Source organism: Ctenopharyngodon idella, chromosome 22 (genome assembly GCF_019924925.1).
Source record: "Ctenopharyngodon idella isolate HZGC_01 chromosome 22, HZGC01, whole genome shotgun sequence".
NCBI lineage: Eukaryota > Metazoa > Chordata > Actinopteri > Cypriniformes > Xenocyprididae > Ctenopharyngodon > Ctenopharyngodon idella.
This window is the reverse complement of record NC_067241.1, coordinates 10,427,670-10,446,917: the sequence shown is the minus strand read 5'-3', so window position 1 is coordinate 10,446,917 and position 19,248 is coordinate 10,427,670. Positions and strand designations below refer to the sequence as shown.

Here is a 19,248-nt window from a genome sequence, read left to right as displayed (position 1 = left end):
TACATAAAGTGTATTTGTGTAATTTAATATAGTTAATTATTACAGGTTTGTGTAAAATTCTGAGATTGCATTTCACTGTTTTTATTCATTCTGGGGAATACTGAATATTTTTGTGCACATGAGATAAGTAAATGCATGTTCACATTTAGTATAGAACTACAATACCCATACAACACCTCTGCACTTTATTTCTCTCAACATGGGGACAGGAGAGCTGTCAGTCAAATGTGAAAAAGTAACTTGCGTTACTTATTTGAAAAAGTAACTTAGATATTTTGTTGTAAATTGCAAAAGTAATGCGTTACTTTACTAGTTACTTGAAAAAGTAATCTGATTACATAACTCAAGTTACTTGTAATGCGTTACCCCCAACACTGGTAATGAACACACACTTAATGCTTAATCGGAGCATATTGTGATTAGCCAATGTTGACTAATGAAATTACATTAATAGTGAGTCAGTTCATGTAAGGAGAACCATTTATTTTTTTTAAAAACATTTAATAAAGTGCACAAACAAAAATCTGTTTTTGCAATCTTAAATATATCATTTTAAAATAAACACATTTTAAATAAATAATAAAACGTTTTGGTCAACTAAACATCCGGGACTGTGAGGTTGTTGACGGTTGCTTTGGTGATACGCGAAGCTCTTCCGGGTCTTGCAGTCGTGTTTACGAATAAGCAGCGGTGAATTGCATAATCTCTCATCGGTGGTGTAATACTTCTGTTCAGCTTCTTCTTACAGCTTTACTGCGGTACTTTATACATTATTAATGGGTCCAAACAGGATCTACATCAGTGTAGGTTATGCCACATTCGGCATGTTGGTGGGTTTTTCTGCGTTTATCGTGTGGAATGTGGTTTATAAACAACCATGGACGGCGGCGTTGGGCGGATTATCAGGTCTGTAAATAAACATAAGGCCACAGTCTTACACATTCGCTGTCAAATATAAAGATTTCACATCCTGTTTCTTTTACTGGCATGGTTTTTAATTTCTAATTTGTTGCATGTATTGTGTGATCTTGCGGTTAACACGGTCTGCGGCTATCACATTGTGTATAATAAGTGCAGTGGATGGTTTGCCTTTCCAATAGAGATTTAACTGGTGATTATTTTATTTATTTCTTAAAAAGATCATCCTGTTATATTCTTATATTGAGTTTGGAAATCATAACTCATAAATATGCAGATATTTGACCATTTGGACAAAGACATATAAAGAAACATACAGTGCGCTGCAAAAGTCCACATTGAATAAACAGAAAATGTTAAAAAGAATAAGTTATGATATAAAATGAGTCAATAATATTTAATAATGTATAAGTATTTTACACCTATATTAAACACATAAGCAGTGTTTGTTTACTCCTTTTGATTTTTTTTTATTTTATTTTTCACTCAAATCATTATGCTGATAAATGAATATTATTTGTAATGAAAAATTAATTGAATAAAAATAGAAATAGCACATAAATAAATAAATAAAAATCCCTCGGGGTCTCTTGGATCCCACTGTAATTATAATTGCTGAACGTTTTACAGCTGTCTTGAAAGGATCAACCTGTTTTTAGATAGATAGATGATAGATAGATAGATGGATACTTTATTAATCTCATGATGTGTGTATGTTATGTGTTTCAATCTACAGGCGTTCTGGCACTCTGGGCATTAGTCACTCACATTATGTACATTCAGGACTACTGGCGCACGTGGCTGAAGGGACTCAAGTTCTTCATGTTTGTTAGTTCTGTCTTCTCCCTCCTGGCTGTTGCTGCTTTTGCCACCTTCATATCTCTAGCTGTTATAGAAAAGCAGTGTAAGTACCTTCACATGGACAGCTTTGTCTCATAAAATATTCCCCCACACAAAATCTGTAATAGTGGAATAACGTAATATGCAAGATTAATCTGTTAATCTGCTCTGTATGTTTTTGTCTTCAGCATTAACTGACCCTAAGAGCTTCTATCTGTCAGCCGTGTGGAGCTTCTTGACTCTTAAATGGGCCTTCCTGCTGGGCATGTACTCCTACCGTTACCGCCAGGAGTTTGCTGACATCAGCATCCTCAGTGACTTTTGATTGGCTGCTTCAGCTGCAAAGGATTTGCAGTCGGTGGCTTCACCTGCCAATGTGGAGATGGAAGGATGGATTGATGGTTCTCCTATTTAATGCCGTCTAACGGCCTCCTTGCTTTCACAGAAAAGACTCAAATCTCAGACCCTCCTTCCCCTCAGATCCGGGCCCTGGAGTAAGAAGTTGATGAATGTCTGTGATCTGCCTCTTTCCTGTCTTTTTGAGTTAATTGGGGGGTTTTATATTGACATTGGATAAAGGTATGTCACGTGTTTTGAAGGCAGTGGACACACTAGGATGTGGTCACAGGTAGTTGTTACTTTACTCAGGGCAACTTCTCTCCAAATGTCAGATGTGAAGTAATTGGTCCCCTTCACTGTTGGAAAAAATGTGCAAAAGTTGTACATTTAGGGGTGTAACAACTTGTCACTGGGGCAGTACCCTTAAAGAGACACCTTTGTACCTTATTTACCCCTTATTAAGGATGCAAAGTCCCTTGAAGGAAAGTCATTTCACACGGTGGCCATCTTTGAAACGCCTCTCGGGCAGCTATTTCAATCATACAAGTTCATCTCCTATCTTTTTGAATGGGGAAACATCAAATTCTCCAAAGCTGTTCACCAAGCTTATTATGATTAATGTTGACAGTAAAGTACTTGCTTTGCCCATGTTTTGGATGATGAGATGGCCGAAACACATAAGAAGAGAGGACGGTTGGTCAGTGTGGCATTTGTCCTGCCTCTCCTCCACTATGATTGGACAGCTGGGTAAAAATTGACAGTGATGAGCATAGATATATATGCATAGATTTCTCATTAACAGCTGCTTCTGTAGGCCGCTATACATAAGACGTCCTCCATATCGGAATTGTCAAAGCCAGTCTGTGAACACTCAAGCGCAAGTTGACTGTGTAAATATATATATTTGCAAAGGGACTTCAGGAAAACTTCCCTACTATATAGTATGCGAAAAACAGTACGCGAAAAGAGTATTATTTCTGAATACATAGTATTCGAAAAACAGTAGGCGAAAAGTATGCAGGTGACCTACTGCTTCTGCCAAGATTCTGAAGTGTGCATTCGATGGACACTTTACTATCCCATGAGGCCACGGGAAAGGATTTATGAATGGCAGTGAAGTGATGCAACTGACGCTGGTAGGTCACATGACAGTTACAACATGGTGGATGTAGAATGTCCGAATTTCATTCATACTACCTATAATCATGCGATATAGTATGTACTTTTTTAACGTTCGCAAAGTAAGTTCAAATTCAAAGGTAGTACCAACTCAGTATGCGATTTTGGACACACCGCATGTCTACACTAGAGCGTTGTGGTTGTGATGCGACAAAAACAGACAGAACTCATTATAATCAATGATGCTGTCTACACTGGATGTGGCGCAACGCGACAAATCCAGATGGTAAACTGATGTCCCATTCTATTTTTGATGTATACTTCAAGCGGGAGAGGATTTATGAATGGAAGTAAAGCAACACAACTGACGCTGGTGTGTCACATGACAGTAACAACATGGCGGATGTGGTACATCCGAATTTCATTCATACAACCCATATATTTATACTATATAGAGTGTACTTTTTTAACGGTCATGAAGTAATTTCAAATTCAAATGTAGTACCTACTCAGACAGTATGCGATTTCGGACGCAGCGATTGATTGCTTGCTGTGAGTGATGACAACATCTTAAATGTTGACTGTTCCAAGATGGCGGACATGTCAACGCGTTTGAGCGGTCGAATGTGGCATCTACTTATACATATCTATGGTGATGAGCGCTGCGTGTTACCCAAAGTTTTTTACCCAAACATTTTTCAAATCTCTGCGACCAGAAAAAACGGCAAGTGTCAAGTTGTTGTAACCGTAAAGGTACAATTTTTGCACATTTTTTCCTAAAGGGGGTTGAATGAGTGTATAATGAAGGGTTTGCACAGCTGTATCTAGGGGTATCAATGTTATCAATGTTGCTATTGTTTTCAGAGACAGTGTTCTTTATTGTTTGCCATATGTCATTGCTTTTTAAATGTTTATACTTAGTTTTATTTATGATTGGAAGTTGAGGATTATTCATGAATGTGTTCGGAACAGCATACTACCGTACAACTATTTCTACAGTATGTACACTACCATTCAGAAGTCGGTAAGATTTTTTAAACATTTTTATGAAAGAAATCTCTTATGCTGACCAAGGCAGTAAAACAGTAAAAAAATATTTTAAAATGTAATTTATTCCTGTGAATTTTTAGCATCATTACTCCAGTTTTGGTGCTCAAGAAACATTTCTTATCATCATCAATGTTGAAAACAGTTGTGCTGCTTAATATATTTGTGGAAACTGATATATTTTTTTTTAGATTCTTTGCTGAATATAAAATTCAAATTCAATTTTTGTATCAATGTAAAAAAAACTTTAGTCACTTTTGACGCATCTTTGCTGAATAAAAGTATTATACTATTTATTTTTAAAGTAATATAAAAATAAAAAATTCTTACTGACCCCATACTTTTGAACAGTAGTGTAAACTATGCATATGTCTGGATAACAAACATTTGACGTGGTTTGACCATCCATTACCAACATGAGCCATAAGTTCTAGCAGCCATTTTTAACAGTTAGGACTACTAAAAGGCAAGGCATACAAAAATGCAAAATAACCATGCATTATTACTCGCTGAAATATGACAGTGTAGCATTCCAAGTTGGTTATTGCATCATGCTTTCTGTTTTGCGTACCATCTTTATATGCATAGCAAATATTTGGCAGTATGACTAGTATTCCGTTCCGAACGTTGTGCATGATGTATTATTATTGTGCAGTTCCTCTCTTTGCCACTAGTGGGGGCGATGGAGAAATTGAATGAATGGCTAACTGGTGCTCAGGCATCTGCAGATATTGTTTTTAGTTACATATAATCACTAAATTGTAGCTGAACTCACCTTGTTGAATACTAGATATGTGTTTTGTCATCTGAAATGTTACTTTTCTTCAGAATATTCTGCCAGACAAAACAATTATGTGTTTATTTTTTAAAATTCATGTGCATTGAAAGATGAGTGTTCTGTTTGTTGAGCAGATGTTAAGTGTGGTTGCATGAGTCTGATTTTTTTTATTATTTTTTAAATGTTAAAGGAATAGTTTTCCCAAAATTCAGTCATTTATTCACTGTCATGTCATTCAAATCCAAAGTATTTTATACAGTCGTCATATAATAGCTTTGTAAACAGACCAAAATTTAATTTAATTACTGAACATATTTTCTTTTGTGTCCAATGAGAGAGAGAGAGAGAAAAAAAAAACATACAGGTTTTGAAAGACATGATGAAGGTGAGTAAATAATTTTTGAACTATTTATTCAAGTCTTTTGAAGAATCATTAATTTTTTAAGAGCCAAAAAGTAACAAAAACGATTGCATTGCACTGTCACATAGAAATGTTAAATGTATTATTTGTTTAAACCAAGCAGAAACCTTCAAAACATACAATATTTCACTCTATAGCATGTATGTGAAGCAGTTTTGTATCATGTTTGCTTTTAACCAGCTGTATGCAAATTAATCACCGATTACAGTTAAACTACCTGCAGTTTAAAACTTTGCACAGTACGTGTTACACTGAGACATTTAAAGGGGATTAAAGTACTACTGTTTTAATCTATCCCACAAATCCTGTGTGTTTCCTCTTTTTCACTTTTGGGAGTTCGTTATCTGAAGTCATGCTTTTTGTATTTTGGTTACACTTTATTTCGATATTCCACTAACTATAAGTACCTTTGCAACTACATGTCAACTAACTCTTATTAGAGTATTAGTAGACTAAGTGGACGTTGGCTGCAAACAAAGTAACTTATAGTCAGTATGTAACGTGGTAGCAGATATTAACTCATACTCAAATGACTGGTAGTTAGCATGTAGTTGCAAAGTTACTTATAGTTAGTAGAATGTTTTAAAGTGGACCATCGATATAAAGTGTTGCTGTAAATGTTTGCAAGTTTGAGCATATTTACACTTCTTACCAGCAGGGGGCAGCAGTTCACAATATTCTTTTGCTTCAGCTTCCACGTGAATCTGGCCGAGTTCTGACAGAACTTAAAGGGATAGTTCACCCAAAAATGAAAATCCTGTCATCATTTACTCACCCTCACATTGTTCCAAACCTGTATTAATTTCTTTGTTCTGCTGAACACGAAAGAAGATATTTTGAAGAATAACCAAACTGATCTGGGGCACCATTCACTTCCATAATATTATTTTTTCCTACTATGGAAGTCAGTGGTGCCCCAGATGTGTTTGGTCACAAACATTCTTTAAAATATCTTTCTTTGTGTTCAGCAGAACAAAAAATAAAATAAATAAATAAATATATATATATATATATATATATATATATATATACAGGTTTGGAACAACTTGAGGGTGAGTAAATGATGACAGAATATTCATTCATTTTTGAGGGTGAACTATCCCTTTAAGTATTATGTGGCGAGTGTTTTCCATTAAAACTTTAGCATTCGAACATTTGCTTGTAAATAACATGGCGTCTTATGCCTGCAGACTCATTGACTAAACAGATGTATAGTTCTGTAGGTCAGACTCACCATTGCGACATCGTAAACCTTAAATAAAAATAGTTAAATTAAGAATGTATACAGATGAGACAGACCTTCACTCCTTTTCAAAAGGTGGCGATGCGCTCTGGTAAATAACACAAATCTTAATCTGGAGTGAGGAAGAGGATAACAGTTTTTAAGCCAATCAGCAGGGTTGCCAAGTCCGCACTTTTTAAACTGTTACCGCGGGTTAAAGGTTTGACATATTGCATAAATTATATTCGACTGAAATGCTTGTATTGAAATATTTTATATTCTACCAGAGAAAAAAAACTGCCTGACGTTAAGTTTTGTGAAGGAACTGGCCACCAGGAGGCTTAATTTGAGCTGTGTTTATGATCATTACGATATAGTGGTTTTCAAATTGCATAAAAATGACTTTAAAATATGTATTTTAGGTATGGGAGTGACAAATTGAGATTTGATATTTGGGATATGGTCACTGGGCTACTTTTGGGCAGTTTTTGATTGGTCATTGGGCTACTTTTGAGCTGTTTTTGATTGGCCATTGGGCTAGTTTTGTTACGCAGACATGGCAACCCTGAGGTCTGATTCAACAGGCGGCCTTGAATGTGATGAGTCCTTAAAATCTCACTTAAACCACACGAGATGAGCTAAATTTCACAGGCTACGTTTTTCAAATGTAAGTACTCTTTAAAGAATCATGCCATAATTTGAATATACATTTAAATTAAATTAAATACTAAGCCTTTGTTTTGTAATAATAGTCATAATCTTCTGTGACGTATGCAATTTTTGCTGACTTATTAAATACAACCAACATATTGTTTTAATATAAATGTAGCATGCGTAGAAACAACACAGGCCTGTGATCAGGATGTGGGCTTGTCATCAGCGAAGTGTGAAAGTAAAACGGGAACTATTGGGGTAAGTGTTAAACAGGAAGTAGTTTCTGTATGTTTATTATATACCCTTTGCCTTTATCAGACAACACACCAGATGACTGCTTCATCAGGCACAATGCAGCTCAACAGAGGCAAGTATAAACTTTGACATTTAAATGTTGTTATTAAACCAGTATTTTAAGCAGATGATAGTTTTGCATATGTTTTACTAAGTGGCTTAAGTAAGTTTTTTTTTTTTTTTTTTTTTATCAAAAGTAACGGTAAAGACTTGTTACAAAATATTTCTATTTCAAGTAAATGCCTTTTTTGCTTTCTATTCATCAAAGAATTCTGAAAAAAAATGTATTGTGGTTTCCACAATAATAATAATAAGCACTATTTTCAACATTGATAATAATAATAATAATATATGTTTCTTGAGCATCAAATCAGCATATTAGAATGATTTCTGAAGGATCATGTGACACTGAAGACTGGAGTAATAATGCTGAAAATTCAGCTCTGACATCACATGAATAAATAAAATGTTAAAATATATGAATATAGAAAATATTTATGTTACATTTTTTATAATATTTCACAAAATTACATTTTTCAGTAAAAATATTTACAGTAAATACTTTTTTATAAAAGCCTTTGTTTTTAAAAAAGAGACTTCTTAAAAAAAAAAAATCTTACTATCCCCAAAATTTTGATCAGTAGAGTATATTAATATCTAAAGTAGCTATTGCTGATGTTGAATTTGAATTTTGTCAAAAATAACAGATTCACATACCACAAAATATAATATAACATAAAATTACTCTGTATGCAATACCTCTTCAAGGTATCACATCTAATATTGTTGTATCTTTTTTGCCATTTGTTGCTACTAAATTGTGTAGTTGAATATTTTCTGTATCAACATTTACACTGACATCAGGATGTGGTTTTTAATGTGGGTTTCCGGAACACTGGAACAGCCGCAGGCCTTTTAACTTGCACTAAAAATCAAGCTAAAAAAAAAACAACTGTAACAAACTGCTTTTTTAACATCTTTCATAGAAAACATTGAATATCAATGAATGCATCAAGTTATTAATAATGATTTTCCCCTCTTTTTTTTTTTTTCCTCCAGCTTTCGCATTCCTTTGCTTGGTGATTTCAGTGGGTAAGTGCACTACCTGTTTAAAATGTCATTCAACCACCTCTCAAAGCGAACATTGTATTTGCGACTGTGTCATGAGCTACAAGCACACCGCTGTTAGATTAGAGAGCACTTGAGAAAGGACACTTTTGAAAGGCAGAACATATTTAACTGAAATAGTAACCTTAGACTGCTGCTGAGGGCATTCAGAGTAATAATAATAATAAGAACACATCACTGAAGTTCTGTTTCACTCAGGTGCGCAGACGAATCACAGACTGACCTGCTATCTGGATGTTTTAACACACCGCACACGTGAGGGTCCATGTACTCACATCATTGTCCCCACGATCTCCAGTGATGAAGACCTTGACCACCAAAGCTTGTCGGAAGATGACCGCATTATTCTTAGAAGGATGAAGGAGAGGTCTGATTTTTGATATCTTTTTCTTGATTCATCATTTGACTGGATTCTGATTCTGACAATTTCACATGCAACATGATCATATATATATATATATATATATATATAATTTTAATGTCAGAGAATGAATATATATATATATATATAAACAATCAAAATACAGTATATATTGCATACTGTATACTGTTTTCAGTAAGCTGTATGTTACATTTGTTGTCCATTTTGACCATAGCTAATGTCATTTCAGTCTTTTACGCACACTTTTATTCAAATAATATGTAAGAAAAAAAAATGTACTCATAGAAATATATAACTTTCCCCAGAAATCCAACTTTGAAGATTTTGCTTGGATTGGAAGTCAAATCATCAAGGTACCAAAAAATTTCAACCTACTATAGGGCATTTCACACCATGAACGATAACTATATTAGCATCCACACTAACACACAATATTGTTGTTTATAATAAGTGCGCGCTGCAATTTTGTTGTCTGCCACTTTAAATGCTCGAGCTCGTTAAATGTTGGAGGGATTCTGATTGGCTCTGTGTTTTTACTGTTCATCAGGTCATTGTGATTCCAAGATCATTTCTCTGTGTCATTAGCATTATAGTTTTGGTGGACTCAACTATTTTTTTATTTTTTTTTATTTTGATGATTTTTAAAAATTATGTCTTTATCGTTATCAATATAGTTATCGTCCTTGGTGTGAACAGGACTTAAGATTTAATTTTTTTTTTTTTTTTTGTACCACTTTAAATGTACTTCCTGATGAAGAAATACTCTGAATAACTGAATTTTTAAAAAAATTAATTGGAGTTCATTGGATGAAAATTAAGATGTCATAGTGTATTCACAGTTTACATTAGCGTCACCTGACACCGACTAAATGTCCTGTTGTTTAGGTTGGAGCTGATGTCTGCTACTGAGGGCAGTGTTGAGAACTTCATTCAGACGGTATTGACATACTTGAAGGACAAGCGTTTAGATGGTCTAGACGTGACTTGGCTGGACGGCCCCACTTCTGATGTATCTACCAGAAGCAAAGAGCTGTTCACAAATTTTCTGAAGGCAAGGACTACTATTTCCAGTCAAAACACCATGAGTTTTACTTTAAAACGACATATATACAGTAGTCAACATTTGAAGTGGATCAAAACCTTTCATCAAAGTTGTCCTAAAACCTTCTTCTTAGGACAACTTTGATTAACTTTTTTGATCCACTTTAATTGTTGACTACTATATATATATATATAAATCTTATGTTGTCTGCAGAGCTTAAAAGGCACATTTGAAGGAGAAACAGATCCTCTACTTCTGTCAGTGTCTGTACTAGAGCCCTTTGACCACAGTGCGGTCAGTTATGATGAACAAACACTTTCACAGTGAGTCTCGTTCTTATGCACCATTCATATTGCACTTGAGCTCAGTTATTTATTTATTTTTTGTACTTAATAGTTTCTTTCCTTTCAATAGGTATGTGGACTTCATCTCCATTCTGCCTGCACATCTCGAACAGGGTGGACCATACATTGTAAATTGCTCATATTTATTACAATTTGCCATGAGAGTCAATTATTTGTTGGGTTTAAAATATATTGCATCCCTCATGATGTAAACTAAAAATAGGCCAAACACCATTTCCCAAGAGAAAAAATCATTGGTCTGTAGCACATTAGCATTCCAGCTCTGTGTTTACTTCATATTTCTTTTACTTTATAGAACAAAACAGTCCAACACTGGCAGGATAAGCAAGTTGACCTGCAAAAGCTCAATCTAGTCATGCCTGTTTTTCTCCGGAGATCACACCGAAGGCATTATCATAGACATCTTCCCAAGCATGATGACATGAATTCAGAGAACAGAAAGAAGGATCACATCAACGTTTTAGGCTTACACATGGGCGTTCAGGTAGGTTACAACCGTAAATGGCATTAGCTTAGCATTAATTATTAGCTTCCTCAGGGAGAACGTAGGGAAAATTGTTCAATGATCTGAAACTCTTGTCCTTTCAGGTGTGTCAGGCCATTAAAAGTGGACAAGAGCAGTTTATTACTTTCACAGTTCTCTCAGATGAGAATGATCTTGTCAAGGAGGTAAGTGAAGTATAATTTTAAATCAGTAACATAATGTAAACTACTAGACAGATAATCAGAAGATAAGTACAAGAAATGATATTGCATTTATTAATGTCCAGGTGCTCCAGAAAGGCTTTGGTGGCATAGGGGTTGTCTTCATAGATCTAGACGTCTTTGTTAACTCCACATGTGCAAGCATTACTCAAGATGAAAGGGCAATTGTTGAATCAAAGGTGATCAGAAGGGACCATCACCACAGCCACCACCACCATCATCGCTCTTTCCATCTTCCTCATGGCAGCCATCGTATTGGTCAGCATCCCCACAGACATCATCACCGTGGACATGGACATCATCACCGTGGTCGTCATCATCATCACCACCACCATCACCATCACCATCACCCCCATCCAATAATTCCTCAAAGCAACATGCCCATGGAAGTACAGCAGGGTGCAGAGTGAACTTGCATGGATGCATGTTAAAAATTTAGAGCTTTGCAAGTTTAAGTTTTAGGCAAAATAATCAAACTTTATATATGTATTAGGCTACGTTCACACAATCAGTTTTTGGGATTGACAACCGCATTTACTTACAGGTGTGAGTCTTGATATTTCCTGTTCACAAAGCAACATACAGCAACGTCTCGAATACTGTCTGTATGAACGTGCAATGAGAGTCAAGCCCTTAAGGTGATGATACACGGGGCAACTTTTTGAGCAATATTGCTGGGCAATGTTGCTGTCAACGGGCAACCTGGTGAGACACAGGGCAACGGACAGTTGGCAGCAACTAATCAGAGAGGAGCAAATCTGTTGCCAACCCAATAAATACTTTATTATAAACACTTGTTAGGCACCTTATTTAAACTTTCAAATTTCAAATATTTTCTTCGTTTTTATTAAATATAAATGCCTTTCCGATCTGATTTGTGATAGGAAAAGGGAGAAGAGCGAGTTTGGCAAAAGGTAGATTCGAACCCATGTCAAAAGCTACTTTAATGTGCCATGTGCCCTACAGCCTATGTATACGCTACTATAGATGTTGAACAGAATGTGTCTTTTTAGTATTTAACTGAAAACATTAAATTTCTAAATTACAGCCAACGCACATTAAATTGGACACCTGTTGGTATTTTAAGCATTAAATGAGGTAAATTCCCTGTTTTGACGCATGACAACTTACCAGTGTAAAAATATACAAGTTCATGCTCCTTTTCCTTCGCTCCACTGCCACTGAGTGGCCGCCATCTTGTTTGAATTTTTTCTGAAATCTCCAAGCTGGTCACGTGCGTTTTGTTTGGAGGATCTCAAAAAATTGCCCATGACCGATCTAAAGTATCCATATAGAAAGTTGTTGCTCATTCTCAATGGGAAAGTGCCAACATTGCTTGGCAACACTGCTCAAAAAGTTGCCCCGTGTATCATCACCTTTATTCTCTTACCAGTAACCATAGCGACAGTGAACAAAGTAATATCAAAGATGATGACGTCCATAAAACTGAAAAGTCTTATCACTTTTGACACGACAGGGTCCAATTGAGTTCATCCATCAAATCTTCATTTACCAACAGAAACTTCATTGTAAACATGCCGGACAACTTTAACCGTTGCACTTGCATCTCACTTCCTTTGCATAGAACCAAAGTCCCTTTAAGGCCCTGTCCCAAATGGCACCCTAAACCCTCATGGTCTTCCTCTGAGTCCGCACTTTCACGACGTAATGTTGCTTTGACTGCCTGGTAGAGGTCCTCTGCGTAGCTCACAGTCTTGCGGGCTCAGCTGAAGTGCGCATCAAGGGTGCATAGCAGCCGTAAAGGGGGCGCTCACGAGCACCCTTCTTTAAGCTTAAATGACGAATGGGACACCCTATGGTCTTGTGGACTTAACGGACACGCGCACGCAGCGGTTATTGTAAGTCCACAAGACCGAAAGTGCACATGAAGTGTGCCATTTGGGACAGGGCCTAAGACAAGTCATTTCACTCGGCGGCCATCTTTGAAACGCCTCTTGGGCATGCAAGTGCAGCTCCTATCTCTTTGAATGGGGAAACATCAAGTTCTCCAAAGCTTTTTGCCAAGCTTTCGATTAAATTTCATATTTGAAATCACCAATGAAAAATGACAACAACTGTCTCATACATTTTGTTTCTAAACGCTCGAATCATGACAAAAAAACGGTATTTTCCAGGCTGGATAAAGCTAATGCGCGTCTCTTGTGTCTCATTTTGTAGGCACGCGTCTAAGGCCCTGTCCCAATTGGCACCCTAAACCCTCACGCAGCGGCCATTGTAAGTCCACAAGACCGAAAGTGCACATGAAGTGTGCCATTCGGGACAGGGCCTAATTGTTTCTATAGGAACCGGAGCTTCTAATGGCCGCTGCAGTGACGCAATGACTTTAGAAGGCGGGACTTATTCCGCCTTATATTGCACGTTGCACTTTCTCCCATTCATAATAATACGAGTGACGCATCTTGTGTTATTCTATAGTCTTTGATAGAAGATTATATCTCCCTCGCTGTAAGTACGTTACCGAAAGTGAAACCACACACACGAACTGTGTGTGAACGTGGCCTTATATAAAGTTTGATTATTTTGCCTCAAACTTTATATATGTAGCCTATAATATAAATAATACAAAATTTACAATTGAAATATTACTTTTTCCGCATTACAGTAATAAGCTTTTTTGCATTATAGTTATGTCAGTGACATTGTTTGACATTGTCAGTTAAGTTTTTATGTTTTAACTAATTGCTTATTATCAGTGGTGGAAATGGCTAAGATTAATTGGGGGGACCATATAGTTGGGTATTTGGGGACATATTTTGTATTTTTAAACCATAGATGCAGAAAATCCCACTATATTTATGTATAAAATTTGCATACTGTTTGGAGTCTATTATGTGGATAAAAGATGGAAATCCTCTACATTTTGAACTGGAACTTGTCCCTCCTTGAAATTCACTCCTTGGAAATTTCCTGCCATTTCCAGCCCTGCTTATTATGAGAACGTAACAATATAATCATGTTTTTTTCCAGTGTTAAAACATTGAGATTGTGTTATTGTGTGTCAGAGAGCTTGATAACCGATCAATACAGCATTATGAAATAAATATGTAGCCCAATAGTTGCAGAGGTTTCAATTTCTTGGACAATAATGCAAAGCTGTGAGAGGTTCATTTACATGCTTGTGCATGTGAATGTTTTTCGGCGTCTGAGTTCATTAAGCTCTAAAGCTAATTGTATGACCAAAATTACAGTTCCACCAAAGGCTTATTAAAACAAGGCCTGGATGAACCACTCTACAGATCGAGCCTCTTGAGGGCGGCTGGCTTCTGCGTTCAGGAGCGGCAGGTGTAGGCATGGCTGGCCCAATGGCAGTGAGATCTGCTTTGGTTTATGCATGAGTAGATTTATGAGGCTATTACTTGGACGTCCTGGTGTATATCACACAAACACACACACACCTGGTTCTCCGGCTGCCTGTGGCTCAGAAGTGCAGTGGCACAGTGGGTATGTGCAAGGATCCTGCTGTTTCAGGCTTTAATTGGGAGCATCTGGAGACTCGTGTAAATTACAGGCCATTCTCTCCTTGTGTGAGAACACGTTCCTTAATGTCATCTCAGCATCACAGGCTGATGATTGTCATTTAGCATCTTTTAGAGAAGAATGTGTTTGTGTTAATGCGCATTGCACATTTTTAGTTCAATATAGATTTACTTTAAATTAGATTTTAGTGGTAAATCTATACAATTTGATTAATTACTAATTTTGAATTCATTTCAGTTTTTTTCCCTTAAAAACCGACGGCAAGTATTCAGTAGCATCGTGGCATGATTAAAGGGTTAGTTCAGCCAAAAATGATAATAATGTCATTAATTACTCACCCTCATGCCGTTCCACACCCGTAAGACCTTCGTTCATCTTCGGAACACAAATTAAGATATTTTTGTTAAAATCCGATGACTCAGTGAGGCCTACATAGCCAGCAATAACATTTCCTCTCTCAAGATCCATTAATGTACTAAAAACATATTTAAATTAGTTCATGTGAGTACAGTCGTTCAATATTAATATTATAAAGCGACGAGAATATTTTTGGTGTGCCAAAAAAACAAAATAACGACTTATATAGTGATGGCCGATTTCAAAACACTGCTTCATTAAGCTTCGGAACGTTATGAATCTTTTGTGTCGAATCATGATTCGGATCGCGTGTCAAACTGCCAAACGGCAGTGTGTAATGGCATGAGGATGAGTAATAAATGACATTATTTTCATTTTTGGGTGAACTAACCCTTTAATGTAACTTTTGTTCTTTATTTTATTTTCATGAATTAAGAATGGGTTGGAACACCAAAGCCAAATTATTATAAAATATAAATATTATAAAGGCCCGTTTACACCAAGAACGATAACTATATTTGCGTTCACACCAACGAACGATAAGGATCTTTTTTATTAAGCTCAGGCGCTGCGGTTTCAACGCGTGTACAACATGTTTTTGCTGTTCTTGTTGCATTTACACGGCTTTCACCAGCAGATGTCCTCAGCATGTTATGTTTCGAGTGAATAATCTATCTAATCTAACAATGAATATAGCTGACGACGTCAATATAGCGGAGTAAGTCTTTTTCACTGCAATTTCAAAGGAAGCAAGACAATGTTGTCGAAACAAGCGCTGGATCTGAGGTAATTTTATGTTACACTGTTTGCTAGTCGGGCATAATGATCTCATCGTTTATACTTTTCAGCAACTCACCATTTATTCCGAAGGTATGACCGATTGTTTTCCATTTATCCATTTTCTTTAAAGTGTCCCTGAAAAGGGGGTTAAACTTGTCAAACAGTGGTGGCTTTTTCTGGCCATTCGTCTGCCATTTTAAATGCGCGATCCCTTAAATCAGAACGGATTCTGATTGGCTGTCAGTGTTTTATCCTTCAGCCGCTGGAAAAAAAAATCGTTCTGAAATTGATCCCATCGATATTGTTTTTCTATATCGTTATCGTTATAGATGTGGTGTGGACAGTGCTATTCTTTTATATTTAGAACTATGTTTATAACTATATCGTTATCGTTCTTGGTGTGAACAGGCCTTTAAGATGGCGTTTTCTAAGATTACTTTTCCTAATTTTCAGAATAAATTTTTTTTTTTTTTTTTTTTAAACACTGATCACAGAAAAAAAAAAAAAAAAATCAAATGACAAGTGTTTTATTATTTATATTATTAATTCCTAATTTTATATATTTTTGCACATTTGTTAAACCTTACACTATTTTTTTTTTTTTTTACATGGGAAAACAAAATGAGTAATACAGAGCCCATAAAGGGACATGGAGATGGGAGGAAAAATCAATGTTTTTGCGTTCGCTCCAAAATGTTTTGCGTTCACGTTTGCTTGCCAAGAACACACAAGTTTTGTGAGCGAACGCAGTTTCTCACGTTTAAACGAGAAATATAGCATTGAAATATATTTTTTCTCACATCTCATATTTTTTCCATTACCATGTCCCTTTAGGGGGTCCGTAGTACAATGTAAATAAATAAATGCCAGATTAGGGGGACAAGAAATTTGCATGCAAATCAAATATGTGTAAGGAATTAAATGTGCAAAAGAATTTAGAGTCAAACCATTTAATATTATTTCATAAACTGTCAGGTTTTAAATTATTACTTTTATTTTGAGTTTGCTGACTGTTTGACATCTTTTTCATAACTGAAAAGTGACCTGTTTTAATAACCTTGCAGTATAGCATACCTTTAGAGTTTAATGTCAATTATTTCCCCTAATTTCTCTCATCTGCATGACATTTGACTCAAAACGTCTTTACAAGAAACAAAAAAAGTCACAAGATTATTTAATCAATATCCAAATGTGAGCAAGTGATCCATATCCCACTTTGGGCAGCTAGGCTAATAAATTAAAAAGTTCCTGCCAGGACACTGTGAAATAGCAAAACCAGGCAACAATTTAACTTCTTCTGAACCATTTGTCCATTTTCTGTCAAGTGAATTAGAGAAGGGAAATTGGAAACACAAGATAATTGTCTATTGGAGACCATTTTTGCCTAGTGGCATTTAGATAAAGATACAGTATTGTCCCAATTTAATTGTGTATTTGAGTGTTTGAAGTTTATTAATCTATAAAACTCAATGCAAGGCTGAAAACAAACCAACAGCACTGAGATATGTTCCTCTCTGTCCTTTCATTAAAATGGAAATTCCAATTTGCAGCACCCTAACAAGCAGCTGACCATTACAGCATAAATAAACCACTTCAATTTAGCCAGACTTACAGATGACAAACAAGCGCCCTTACAGAAACATATATCCAACAACCTTTGGACAGTGATCAACTAGTGTGATTAATCTTACAGATCTGCTGACACAATCTATTGTTTACAGAATATGGTGCAATAAATCTCTGGCCAGCGCTGGCCATTACAAACCAACTCTGGACATCGCTGGTCACTGTTGGCTAATATTATAATTTATGTTGTCCATTGTCTCACACCACTGGTCTGATTGCAAATAAATGTTCCATGAATGGTATTAGTAATTAATTTAGGCATACAATTGCTTCTGCATTTGGTTAGAGGATTCTTAATTACTTAAAGTCCACTTGAGCAACTGGGCCATGCATCATATAGCACACAATTAACTCTGTTGTCTATTTGCTCCAATATGAGAAATGAAATTCTATGAGAATAGGGATTTGTTTGTAGCACTATGGTGCAATGACGAAAATGTGAGGGGTGCAAAAGTCACCGTCACCATGTTAGGTTGTTTCTGTGATGATGCTATGCTGTTCTGAGTGGTGTTTTACCATGTTATGTGGTGTTTTGGGGGGTTTCTTGGTCAAAAAAGAGACTCTTTCAGTGTACGTCAGTGAGACTTTTCATCTGTTTTATAGTCTAGCAGGCGAAAATCATAAGAATCACACCCCAAAATCACACCTCTCCTCATTAAGCTGAATGATTTTCATCCTGTTTGTATCCCAAACGGTGAACATGATTTCACTAAATAGAACATGTTCCTGGATCAACATCTTGAACAACATTCCAATCAACCAATCAGATTTGAGGGATAGTTTTACAGTTAATGTCAAGTTTAGGCTTACAATAAGGGTTAGGTGCTTCTACATCAGTGTTATTCACCTATAATTTCCCTCTGATTTGTTATGGTTAGGGTTAGGTATAGGGATAGGGTTAGAGTTAGGACTATGTTTTTGGACAGGAATGTTGTTCCAGGATCAACAAAAGACAGTCAGTCTACTCTGCAGCCATCTTGAAAACACCACCAGGTAGGCTAACTGTTTCCAGTCATGGAACCAGGGCTCACTTTTTTGCTCACCAGCCACTCTGGCTAGTGGTTTTCCAAAGTTACTAGCCACTCAGCATTTTCACATTGATACCATGGGGAAAAACTGCCATATAGAAATTTTTATATAATCTCATAATTTGGCAGCAGGTATATTAGGCTGCTGTCACTTTAAGACCTGACGCACAGATCCATTATTCTGTAACACGTGTTTTCTTTCTCAACTGTTTATGTTCACTTAAAACTGACTGTGTTTACGTGAATACTCGCCAAGACCGACATTTTGACATTATTTTGTGTGTATTTGACTGTTTAAAGGGTTAGTTCACCCAAAAATGAAAATTCTGTCATTAATTCTGTCATTAATTACTTTTGTCATTATTCTGTCATTAATTAATTCGTTCATCTTCCGAACACAAATTAAGATATTTTTGATAAAATTCAATGGCTCAGTGAGGCCTGCATTGAGAGCAAGTTAATTTAGACTTTCAAATGCCCAGAAAGCTACTAAAGACATATTTAAAACAGTTCATGTGACTAATGTGGTTTAACCTTAATGTTATGAAGTGACGAGAATACTTTTTGTGCGCCAAAAAACAAAATAACGACTTTATTCAACAATATCCAGTAATGGGTGATTTCAAAACACTGCTTCATGAAGCTTCGAAGCTTTATGAATCTTTTGTTTCGAATCAGTGGTTTGGAGCGTGTATCAAACTGCCA

The 19,248-nt window shown here is 36.1% G+C and overlaps 2 protein-coding genes across 3 annotated transcripts; both read left to right on the top strand.

The window, feature by feature from the left end:
- The first annotated feature begins 655 nt into the window (after positions 1–655).
- slc48a1a (solute carrier family 48 member 1a) lies at positions 656–5,756 on the top strand. The gene is made up of 3 exons (XM_051880402.1): positions 656–906; positions 1,655–1,822; positions 1,947–5,756. Exons 1-3 carry the CDS (start codon positions 777–779, stop codon positions 2,081–2,083), a joined length of 435 nt encoding a protein of 144 aa, XP_051736362.1. The 5' UTR covers positions 656–776; the 3' UTR covers positions 2,084–5,756.
- A 1,477-nt stretch (positions 5,757–7,233) lies between these two features.
- Positions 7,234–14,330, top strand: hrct1 (histidine rich carboxyl terminus 1). Of its 2 annotated transcripts, XM_051880252.1 has the most exons (11): positions 7,234–7,351; positions 7,657–7,705; positions 8,692–8,724; positions 8,959–9,127; positions 9,448–9,495; positions 10,028–10,193; positions 10,398–10,507; positions 10,599–10,656; positions 10,845–11,033; positions 11,138–11,218; positions 11,320–14,330. In XM_051880252.1, exons 2-11 carry the CDS (start codon positions 7,669–7,671, stop codon positions 11,662–11,664), a joined length of 1,236 nt encoding a protein of 411 aa, XP_051736212.1. In that variant the 5' UTR covers positions 7,234–7,351; positions 7,657–7,668; the 3' UTR covers positions 11,665–14,330. The 2 variants fall into 2 exon arrangements, with proteins under 2 accessions (XP_051736212.1, XP_051736213.1); XM_051880253.1 differs by lacking the exon at positions 7,234–7,351 and having other exon boundaries at positions 7,639–7,705.
- Positions 14,331–19,248: the final 4,918 nt, after the last annotated feature.